The 12098-nt window shown below is 37.7% G+C and overlaps 1 protein-coding gene across 2 annotated transcripts; it reads left to right on the top strand.

Annotated features, from left to right (window-relative positions):
• Positions 1 to 510: 510 nt before the first annotated feature.
• Positions 511 to 9364, top strand: LOC143247007 (uncharacterized). Of its 2 annotated transcripts, XM_076494304.1 has the most exons (4): positions 511 to 791; positions 3819 to 4253; positions 6482 to 6628; positions 7216 to 9364. In XM_076494304.1, the coding sequence occupies exons 1-4, from the start codon at positions 614 to 616 to the stop codon at positions 7257 to 7259; spliced, it is 804 nt and encodes a 267-aa protein (XP_076350419.1). In that variant the 5' UTR covers positions 511 to 613; the 3' UTR covers positions 7260 to 9364. The 2 variants fall into 2 exon arrangements, with proteins under 2 accessions (XP_076350419.1, XP_076350420.1); XM_076494305.1 differs by lacking the exon at positions 6482 to 6628.
• Positions 9365 to 12098: the final 2734 nt, after the last annotated feature.

Consider the following 12098-nt stretch of genomic DNA (forward strand, 5'->3'; position numbering starts at 1 on the left):
TGGTTTTCATAGATCCATTTCATCTGATTATTTTAGTAATGAGTTAAAGAGGTCTTGGGAAAATAACTTGTGTATTATACAAAATACATGTTTAAAATATTACTCTAAAATTAAAATTCTAATTTTAAGTTCATAATGGAGTAATTGAGATAAATGTGATCAAATTATTTGCACTCAAAGGTATCTGCATCGTTTTTGTTAGGCCTAATAAATAATAACTTTCTATTATTACCGCAATAAGAAAATCAGTGTAGGTGTACATAAACTTGTATAAACAATAAAGCTAGTTACAAATTTCTTACAGAAATAGATGTTTTTTGTTTGTTTTTTCCACACTTTATACTTGAACTCGTAAGTATTTTCTAGTTTGAAAAGGTAGTTCAGGCCTCCTATTTAGAAACTCGACTTTTATCCACAAATTATGTGTTAAAATTGCATTGTCTGTTTAATGGGACAGTCTCGAATAAGTATGTTGCTTAGCAACTGTTTATCAAGAAGAGATAAGAAGAGATATGACTGTGTTCTAACTACCTGACGTGATGTATTTCAAAAACTATATAACGGTAGCTCTCATCTGTATATCAGATTATACGCCAATATAGTTTAAACGTTTATGCAAATTTTGTATGATTTCAAGATAATGTGGAAAATTATTTTTGTTATCTGGGCAATCTTGAAAATGCCTCAAGTCTTTACTCGTGAGCTTGAGGTACTTGTAGGACCAGGACAAAATGGCTTCCAATTTTTACAGTCTAACCACCACCTTGCCAATACAAAATATCCATTGAAATGTAAGTAAGGTAAATGTACGGACGTTTGTTTTAACCCTGAAAATATATAACCTTCCGAGTCTGTAGTAATATTTTCAGTTGGTTAATTCAACATACGTTTTCGGTAATTAACGCAGTTCGGCTTTTTTTGTTGTTGTTGTTGTTGTTAAAAGGAAAAGCGTACAGTGTATAATTTTATTGGATGCTTTAGGCTTAGTTCTTTTATTAGGTTTATAACATAAATGTGTATATTTTACGTATATGTATAATATGTACCTTGTATATTATATACAAATTGTTATGTGTAAAATAACAAAAATAAGTATTATTGTAAATTAATATCCTAAAATATTTTAAATAAATGAATAATGCTTATTATAACTGAAAAAGTATGATATTCTTTTGTTTATTTTCTAGTCTAAAAATAAAGGGGTGTTTGATATCATGCGAGTAGAATTGTGATTACTGATATATTTAGATTAACTCATATTTGTTTTGAATTTCGCACAAAGCTACTCGAGGGCTATCTGTGCTAGCCGTCCCTAATTTAGCAGTGTAAGACTAGAGGGAAGGCAGCTAGTCATCACCACCCACCGCCAACTCTTGGCTACTCTTTTACCAACGAATAGTTGGATTGACCGCACATTATAACGCCCCACGGCTGGGAGGGCGAGCATGTTTGGCGCGACGTGGATGCGAACCCGCGACCCTCAGATTACGAGTCGCACGTCTTAACGCGCTTGGCCATGCAGGGCCATATTAACTTATAAAGAAGTTTCAAAATTATTTTTCACGCAGTAAATACCGTACGAATGTTGCTGATAGTAAAAATGAAGGACAAAAATACAACACGAAACCGTAGTCATTGTAAACTTCAAACGCTATACAAAAGTGTGATTCTTTATGTGCTCGGCCCGACATGGCCAGGTGGGTTAAGGCGCTCGACTCGTAATTCGAGGGTCGTGGGTTTGAATCCCCGTCGCATCAAACATGCCCTTTCAGCAGTGAGGGCGTTATAATTTTACGGCCAGTCCCACTAAAAGAGTAGCTCAAGAGTTGGCGGTGGGTGGTGATGACTAGCTGTCTTCCTCTAGTCTTACACTACTAAATTAGGGACGGCTAGCGCAGATAGCCCTCGAGTAGTCTTGCGCGAAATTCAAAAACCAAGCCAAACCTTTATGTGCTCCAACGAATAATGTCCAACCCCATTAACACGCAGAAAAACATAACGTGTGGCATCAGACGAGGGTGAGATCCAACTTCCGAACCTCGTGTCACTTCCTAAGGGTGGACGCTTGGTGACAGTCGGTTCAGCGATTCGCCAGGGAAATTGATCATTTTTGTAAAAAAATTTTTCTCTCGCACTGTTTTAGTGATAAACATTGTGAAACAGAATCATTTTTGGTATATTTTCTTTATATATTTATTATTTTCCGCTGGTCCTTCCTAATTTCAAACTGACACTCTAGAGTCTAGACTTTAGACTGAAAGCATATAGTCAACATTGTTCTCTGCCAACTCTTGAGATACTCTAATCCAACTAAACAGTGATGACTGACCATCACTCTTATAACGCACCCATAGTTCCAAAGTGTGGAGCACAACAACGTTCCATAGAGAGAAGAACATCCATAACACGATCCTGGTTTAAACAGTTTTGTTTGTTTGTATTTGTTGTTGTACCTTTCAAATATTTCAAAGCCCGGCATGACCAAGTGTATTAAGGCGTTCGACTCGTAATCCAAGGATCGCGGGTTCGAATCCCCATCGCACCAGACATGCTCGCCCTTTCAGCCGTGGAGGGATTACAATGTGACGGTCAATCCCATTATTAGTTGGATAAAGGAGTAGCCCAAGAATTGGTGTGGGTGGTGATGACTAGCTGCCTTCACCTAGTCTTACATTGCTAAGTTGTCAAACACAAACAAACATACTGTTTTGGCCACAGCGACAATTACACTGTCACCTGTTCCACCTGCTTCATTCAACATTATGCACCTTGTTGATATGACTGAAACTCTGTTTTAGAATGTTGAAGTGACTTCGATACATTTCTTTATGCCAATTCATGCACGTATTGATAGTGTGGCTTAGGTTTCGTGTTGTTTGTAATATCCTTCGAAAACTAGAAACAGTAGATAATATAGTTACAAATACCTTTATGTCGAGTACATTATTTATTTCAACCTATCCTTTATAAGGCTAAAATTGGAGTTTTGATACCTGTGGTGAACAGAGCAAAGATAGCCTATTGTGTAGCTTCGCGCTCGACAGTAAACAAACAATGAATGTTGTTCGTTTTTGGGCTTGATTCTATTGTAATACAATCTTTACTGCCTGACGAAAGACGCGTGCGCGAAACGTTGCATAAACTGTGTGTATAAATAAATATTCCACTCAAACGTGTTAATTTATACCTCATTACCTTGTATCCAAGTAAACAAACAACCCGTGCAACCATGACACTTGCGCAGCCTGGTGTCAGTAAATGTCACTACGATAGACAAGAGTGAAGCTTCGTTTCAGTATATCTTTCAAAAATTAAAAACAAAGTTTCATTGTATCTTAGATGTTAAGACACTAAGATATAAAGGCCTCGAATAGTGATGTTACTTATTTCCGTTTATAATATAAACAAAAATAAATTCGAAGTTTTAACCATGAATGGACAATAATATAACTAAATAATTCCTTTAAGTTTAACAATACTTTGGCTTTAGCGAATATTGTTGCTGGGTCTAATTGTTCTGTCCGCCATTAAAACAATAGAAAGTCTATAAACTTACAACACAGGGTGGACACAGAAAGTAGACCAAGGTGGCTTTTCTCGAGAAAAAACTGCCAAATAGAATAAACAAAACTAATTATTCTATTCATTGGGTGGGTTTTACGTTCGAACACGAACCAAGCCTTTCTATTTGAAATATACGTTTATTTTATTTTCCTTGTTTTTGTTGTTTTATGTAGCAAAATATAAATATTAAAAACTCTATTTCAGTTTTTATTTGTTTGTGAGCTTACGTTTTCTGTGTTGTTTTTTTCTTTCAGATTACATGGATGAGCTATGTACTTCAAACACATCAGCTGTTATAGAAGTGTCCACAGACGGTTACAGTTCTTCCGGTATTCTAAACCTAAGCAAGAACGAAAACGTGAAATCAGGATTTGTCTGTAACGTAACAATTCTAACAGAGCCATTATATCAAATCCAAGTAGCTTTTCGCAGTATTAACATTAAAAGCTACACCAACAACGGGATATCCCATATATGCAGAAATTATATTAGAATCATTGCCAACGAAAGCTCGAAATCCAGTAACTACAACAGTAACCCGATTTGTGGAAAAGCTTCGTCCTCTAAAGAGCTTGTATTTCGCTCTTACTCAAATAGCAATGTTATAATTATACAATTCTACAGCGACCCCTATGAAGATAGCTTTTCTTCTACTGGTTTCCAAATGACTTTTACAGTTTTTAATCTGAGTAAGATAAGTATATTTTCTTTAGCTTGTTTGTAATTTCGCCAAAAGTTATACGAGGGCTATCTCCGCTGACCGTCCCTAATTTAGCAGTGTAACACTAGAGGGAAGGCAACTAGTCATCAACATCCACCGCCAACTCTTGGGCTACGCTTTTACAAACGAAGAGTGTAAGTGACTGTCACATTATAACGCCCTCAAGGCCGAAAGGTCGAGCATGTTTTGTGCAACGGGATTCGAACCCGCGGCCCTCAGATTACTTGTCGAGTGCCTTAACCACCTGGCCATGCTAGGTCTTTATTTTCAAGCTTCACCTGGTTCTCATTGTTGAGACAGGTTTCACAGTTCTCTCGGTTACACTCTTTATAGAAAATATAAATACCTATAATTAAAAAATGTTTACATTAATATGTTATTGTACATTCTGTCTTTTAAACGTAAAATATTAAATTGTGGCGCTTTATACGCCTTCTTCTCCAACAGGTATGAATCTAGGAATGTCTTCTTCCAGAAGATACGTAACCGGCGTCTAATCACTTCAAAGGTGATAGCGCATATTCAAGAACTATGACGTTCTTGTTATGACGTACGAGTGACGTCAAACAGTAGTGAGCATGCTCTTCTGTCTTAGTAGTTTTGGAATATGGTGCTGAGTGACATGGATTCAGGCCATTGCTTCGGTTGCCTTTAGTGGCATTTACGTGATCGCAAAGTATAATCATAGGAAACGCAAAATGCGCCTTTCATTTTAACTTCTCGAATGTTTTATTAGACATTCCTTTGTAGAGGTTATTAAATTCTAGATCGCAGATTCGTGCTAATTACGTGAAAAATGGTTTTGCAATATATATTGGACCATTGCTGGTATCACGGCTTCCTAGCAAAATTATCGCTGAAAGGCATATTTTATCTATGTGGTTTCATTCCCTCTAGTTTGTATAGTATGTAGTCCTTGTTTAGGTTTATGCAATAACCGAAAACTAACTGAAAATTTCGAGTGATATTGGGTTTACGCTATGAACCAAACCTCAGTTTGTGTTGTTGGACAATGGAACAAAACAATTTTGAGAAGTATACAAACACCTGAAGGTGAACACAAACAGTGCCACGTGGCGACTGCGGCGAGTGTTTCATAAGTGAGATCTGGAGTCGTTACCCGGACACGAATGGTTTGGTTTGTTTGGAATTTCGCACAAAGCTACACGAGGACTATCTGCGCTACCCGTCCCTAATTTAGCAATGTAAGACTAGAGGGAAGGCAGCTAGTCATCACCACCCACCGCCAACTCTTGGGCTACTCTTTTACCAATGAATAGTAGGATTGACTGTAACCTTATAACGCCCCCACGGCTGAAAGGGCGAGACACGAATGGAGCCCACAGAAGACGTAGAAAAATTATATTGAATCATAGCTCAAACATCAGGGACTAGATCCCCGCTGTGGATTTATACGTCCAAATTATAACGTTGTTAGAATTTTTTTTCCTTTCCCGTTATCTCGGGCGTATAAGTGATTTCGTTACGTAGGGCTAAACTTTATAGTCTTAAAGTTGTAACATAACTTCAAGCGTGTGATGTCACGATCAGATCAATGTAATTTTGTTCATTTACATTTGCAGCCCGGCATGGCCAGGTGGTTAAGACACTCGACTTAATCCGAGGGTTGCTGGTTCAAATCTCCGTCACACCAAACATGCTCGCCCTTTTAGCTGTGGGGGCGTTATAATATTACGGTCAATCCCACTATTCGTTGGTAAAAAGAGTAGCCCAAGAGTTGGCGGTGGGTGGTGATGACTAGCTGCCTTTCCCTCTCGTCTTACACTGCTAAATTAGGGACGGCTAGCGCAGATAGCCCTCGTGTAGCCTTGCGCGAAATTCAAACCAAATCATTCACATTTTTCGACTTGAACTTTTGCGTGATTGTCTGTTTGTTTGAAGTTAAGCCCAAAGTTACATAATGAGCTATCTGTGTTCTGTCCACCACAAGTATCGAAACTCGGTTTCTAGCGGTATGTCTGTGGACTTACAACGGAACGTTCCGGCAGCACTAAACCCCTGTGTTATAAATGTATTAATTTTGTTTTTGCGCAACGGTGGATATGTTTAAGTGCTTTGTTTCTGTCCATTTTGAATACATTAACCCTTAAAATAAAATAAAAATAAAATTCTAAAGAATTTTCGAGACAAATACAAGATTTATGAAGAAAAGTATATGTTGTTTTGGTTTCCTAGCAACCAATGGGACGTGTGAAGGCAAACAAAGATTTCTCTGTACAAACGCTTTCTGTATTTCGGAAGTTTTACTGTGTGACAGCTACAACAACTGTGGCGACTTTAGTGATGAATCCAGGTCATCTTTAGCAGCATGTGACATTAACGGTAAAGTAAATTATAAATCTCTCTAAAATTTAGTTCTAACTCTAACCTAACATGACTATACTATGGATTGGAAGGTCCAAGGTTTGAGCCATGATATTCCGCACTTTAAGCTATTGAAAAATTATAACAATATAGTAAAGCTGCGGCGAGTGTTCTAGAAATCTTGCCCTTTCACGGATCAACAGTTTTAAAATTAGTAACATTGCGTGGTGTCTTTCGAAATTGCTTCGTTGGTTTGAATTTCGCGCACAGCTACACGAGGGCTATCTGCGCTACCCGTCCCCAATTTAGCAGTGTAAAACTAGAGGGAAGGTAGCTAGTCATCACTACTCTTTTACCAATGAAAAGTGGGATTGACTATCACATTATAACGCTCCCACGGCTGAAAGGGCGAACATATTTGGTTCGAACCCGCGACCCTCAGATTACGAGTTGAACGCCGTAACCCACCTTGCCATGGCGGGCCGATGAAGTATGAGATAAAACCTGAATGTTATTGACTTTTGTTTATCTTTTGATGTATATTTCTTTGTCTAATATTCACACATGCTTCTCTATTAACGTTGTTCATTTTGTATCTTTCACAGATTTCCCGGTTTATCTCGAATCAAGACCAAACGTTTTATCATAATAATATTTGGCACCTTAACACTTATCTTATTCATCGGATGTATACTTCTTTTCCGAATTCAGAACAAACTGATTCCTTCCTGTTTACGGGTTCGAAGGTCCCAATCAGAACCTGCCAGAAGATGGCGCTTTATGGGCTCCAACAACGCTCAAGAAAGTGTCTCGACGGTTTCTTTGTCTGTCAGTAATTCCCAAGCTCGAACGGACAATTTTGTCAGTAATTCAATGTTACGATGTGAACGGCCACCTTCGTATCAAGACGCGATTAGAGCGCCACCTCCTCTCTTTACTGCTATCAGTGCCCAACAAATAAACAATGACAGTGTTCAAGCGTAATTGTCAAAATAAAAGTGTTTCCCTCTGATACACATAATATGCACATATTATTAAAATAAACAACATTTTGAAGGCCATGAGTGAGAAAAAAAATGAAACTCCTAGACTATACCGTTATGTTAAACAATGATATGCTACTGATATGGGCCCGGCATGGCCAAGCGCGTTAAGGCGTTCGACTCGTAATCCGAGGGTCGCGGGTTCGTATCTCGGTCGCACCAAACATGCTCGCCCTCCCAGCCGTGGGGGCGTTATAATGTGCGGTCAATCCAACTATTCGTTGGTAAAAGAGTAGCCCAAGAGTTGGCGGTGGGTGGTGATAAACAGCTGCCTTCCCTCTAGTCTTACACTGCTAACTTAGGGACGGCTAGCACAGATAGCCCTCGAGTAGCTTTGCGCGAAATTCAAAAACAAACAAGCTACTGATATGTGTATGTCTGATGTCCATATTATATTCACATAATTACTTACAGGTCAACCGATAACACCATACGCCACAGTAGATATATGTGACATAGAGGTTCTTGTGAGTTATCGAATGTAAATTTAAAAAGTATATGATAATATGTTGGAGCTATCTACGAATTTGGGTTCGGCCTAGCGATTAGCGTGTCAAATTGTGTATCCAAAGGTCCGTGATTCGAGTCTGCACGAGACAGTTGCACAACATGGAATTTACCAGCCCGAAACGAGATAGACCTCCAACTCTTCACTATACAAGAAGACAGAGCGTAGAGAGACAACAACATGTGGTGGTCAATAGACGTATTACGTCACACGTTCTTGGCCAAGTTTTGTGTGTGGCATAAGAACTAGTAAAAACAACAATGAATAAAACAAAAGAAACCCAGAAGATGCTTCGTTGTTGTATTATGACAGGGGCCAGGTGTGGTCTGATGTTTTGTGTGGCTAAATTATAGTTTTATGTTCCGCACTTTGGATTCATATTGTATATATATGATCACAAACATATTTCTATATACATAGTTAAACAATATTTATTGTTTACTGTCCTGTATTGTGCATTATATTGTTTAGTAGCTATAGAAAATTCGAATAATAACCTTAATCAGTCCACATAGATACTGTAAATAGATGTATTATTTGTTGTTGTTTTTTGTAAATTATTAAAATAATTGTAAAGAATTACTTCTAAATCCATGCTTGAATGTAATTTCTAAATAATTGTACCACGTTTGTTTGTTTTTTCATAAAATAACAAATTATTTGAGCGTGTTTTTCACCTTTATGAACTGTTTGGACCGGCATGGCCAGGTGGGTTATGGCGTTCGACTCGTAATCCGAGGGTCGCGGGTTCGAATCTCGGTCGCACCAAACATGCTTGCCCTTTCAACTGTTGGGGCGTTATAATGTGACGGTCAATCTCGGTATTCGTTGGTAAAAGAGTAGCCCAAGAATTGGCGGTGGGTGGTGATGACTAGCTGCCTTCCCTCTAGTCTTACACTGTTAAATTAGGGACGGCTAGCGCAGATAGCCCTCGAGTAGCTTTGTGTGAAATTCAAAACAAACAATGAACTGTTTATATGATCACGTAAATGCCTGTTGCTGAAAGTGTAAACATAATCGTATGTGAAATACATTTGGATGTATAATACATTAATACTGAACCAAAGATCATTCTATATTTACTATAAATATTATCTTACTTCCGTTATATTTTTTTAAAAAATATCTATTGCATATTCACTTATCTATGTGCCTGTATGCCTTCAAGACATAAGTTTTTTTATCTATGATAATAAACGCATGTATTCTATAGTTGTATCAGTCGTCACTTCTATAGATCCTCAATAAAGTTTGATAGAGTATCTCTAGTCCTAACAATAATAGGGAGAAAAACTCGAAATTTATATGGGCTCGTTCCTTCCCTGAAAGAGGAGGGGTCAAACAAATGGCCAAAGTAACAGAAGTTTCTCTCTCTAGATGGCTTTACCCCAGTAAAACGAAGAGTAATTGTCTACGCCCCTCGCTATCACAGCTAAATTAGGGACGGCTAGCGCAGATAGCTTTCGTGTATCCATGCGCGAAATTCAGACTGAAACAAATACTGTTAAAATGATCAAGAAGTTACGCAATTAAGTAAATTAGAACTTTCTATTGGTTGTAAATTATGTAATCTAAAACGTCACTAAGTTCGAGTAGCGAATTAACAGAGAGATAAAGTGATAGAAGGCGATAATGAAGTTCAGTTATTGGGTTATGTGCAGTTCGAGAACTTAGTTATTCTCTGTTGCAATTAAGAAATTACAACTTATTTATATTAAAATTTGAATTTTATATTAAATATTAATTTCAACTTTCATTGATGAAAATTATAATAAAGTAATTTAATAATATTTGAACGTAACTTCGCAAAAGTCGTGACATGCGCACTTTAACCCGCCTGTATGATATGGTTAATTAACATAAACTGATTGTAACAAGAACGCTCTTCGGTGTTACAGATATACTGTAATATCAAGACTTACGTCACTTTGATATTTATCGTCACGGGGTTTGCGTAAAGTCGCAGATGGTCAGAATTCTTTTGAATATACCCAGTATTTAAATTGGTATTTGAGTAGGCCTTAAGGCCTTCAGAAACAATATAAAATCAGAAAGATAAGTAGTTTTTACAAATAAAATAAAATAAAAACTACATCTTTTGCAGGTAATGTAATGATAACATTCCTGTTACTGATGGTGATATGGTGTTTTAACCAGAACCTCTTCAGTTCGTGCGAAGATGTGAAACTGTTCAGGTTTATTTTGGAATTTCGCGCAAAGCTACACGAGGGCTATCTGCGCTGTTAAGGTATCATGGTTTGGAGGGAAAAAGATAAAATCGTCGTTGTCGTCTGTCTCTGAATATATCCAAGTTTGAATTTATTACGATGTTGAGGCTAATGCTGTGGATGCCAGAGTCTTTGAAAATACTCACAATGACAAAGGTGAAGTCAACTTATGACATGCGCGAGTGGATATGTCACCGCAAATGATAAAGGTAACCTTCCAGACGGATAGTGAAAGACGTTTATGCAGACCAACTGAACAGTTTCATAACAATCAAGTTGGATGAGGGTGCTTTTCTGGACACTACAACTGGAGTTGTTCTTCCCAGGAAAACGTGTGTATTGTTTTTAGTCGTGTTGGCCATTTGCCATAGAGACAACCGATTGTTGAAAGACACTTGTAAGAAAGGAGTGAATGTATATTAGCGATCTGAAAAGTCAGTTTGATGTTAAATACTAAACTGTGTTATAAATGTGGCACGCTTGCTACGTCTAAAATCGCGTTCATGGGACACGCTGAGTTGATTAGGTCAGTATAAGGTCAAATGAGACAAAAATGGGAACTTTAATTACACTGGGGAACACTTTTTCAGTAACTTTGAGTTGCATTGGATATTTTAACTGATTCTGATGGAGTTTTAGGCGCTGATTTCAAATCTGAAATTAGTTTTTCTCTACAAGCTCTAGTTTGTATGCAATTTGAGGTTAATGAAATTGTACAAATGTGAACTTGCGTAAACCATGTATAAGCATTTTCACGTCCATTTTTGAACAGCCACCTTGATAAGTTCCCTGACAACCTGGGGCTGTGAGTAACGAACAAGGAGAACGATTCCATCAAGACCTAAAGGTCATGGAAGAACGCTACCAAGGGCGCTGGGACAAAAGTATGATGGCTGACTACTGCTGGAGCATTAAACGAGATTGTCCAGATGAAGTGTACAAACGCAGAAGTTACAAACGCAAATTCCTACCTGAATAAAATACACAAACAAATTGATAAGCTATTCCTATAATTTCCTATAATAATGAAAAATTAAAAAATAAATGAAAATGTCAAATTGCATAAAATCTGTAGCTTGCAGACAAAAACCGACTTCAGATTTGAAATCAACACACTCAAATTGACTATAAAAAGGTCTTTTTTTAAATGCAGCAAAATGAGTGTTCCCCAGTGTTATCGGTATTGCATGATCCACTTTTAAAACAATTAATCGACCATTCTAAAGGCTCGTTTCGATACTTAAGACCTAACATTCAAAGTGAACTACTTGACTGTCTCTCCCGGCATGGCCAAGTGTGTTAAGGCGTTCGACTCGTAATCCGAGGGTCGCACCAAACATGATTGCCCTTTCAGGCGTGGGGGCGTTATAATGTAACGGTCAATCCCACTGTTCGTTGGTAAAAGAGTAGCCCAAAAGTTGGCGGTGGGTGTTGCCTTCCCTCTAGTCTTACACTGTTAAATTAGGGACGGCTAGCACAGATAACCCTCGAGTAGCTTTGTGCGAAATTCAAAAAAGAAACATTTGTGTGAATTAATATCATTTGAAAATCCTTAAAACTTAAAAAAGTTTCAAAACATGTTAGTGTTTTCCAGAAGCCTACAAACCGTTTGTTTTTTATTTATCATTAATCATTGAAGCTCACAAATATGTTGCGGAAAAAAAAAAACATTCACCAAACCAGTTGACATCAAGACGACACACACTGGA

The sequence above is a fragment of the Tachypleus tridentatus genome, chromosome 3, assembly GCF_004210375.1.
Source record: "Tachypleus tridentatus isolate NWPU-2018 chromosome 3, ASM421037v1, whole genome shotgun sequence".
Lineage (NCBI taxonomy): Eukaryota > Metazoa > Arthropoda > Merostomata > Xiphosura > Limulidae > Tachypleus > Tachypleus tridentatus.

Excerpts from the sequence above, each read along its gene's own strand:
- LOC143247007 (XM_076494304.1), top strand. The coding sequence starts at position 614 with ATGCAAATTTTGTATGATTTCAAGATAATGTGGAAAATTATTTTTGTT. Across the intron at positions 792-3,818 it reads TACAAAATATCCATTGAAAT|ATTACATGGATGAGCTATGT; the intron begins GTAAGTAAGGTA and ends TTTTTCTTTCAG. Across the intron at positions 4,254-6,481 it reads TTTTACAGTTTTTAATCTGA|CAACCAATGGGACGTGTGAA; the intron begins GTAAGATAAGTA and ends TTGGTTTCCTAG.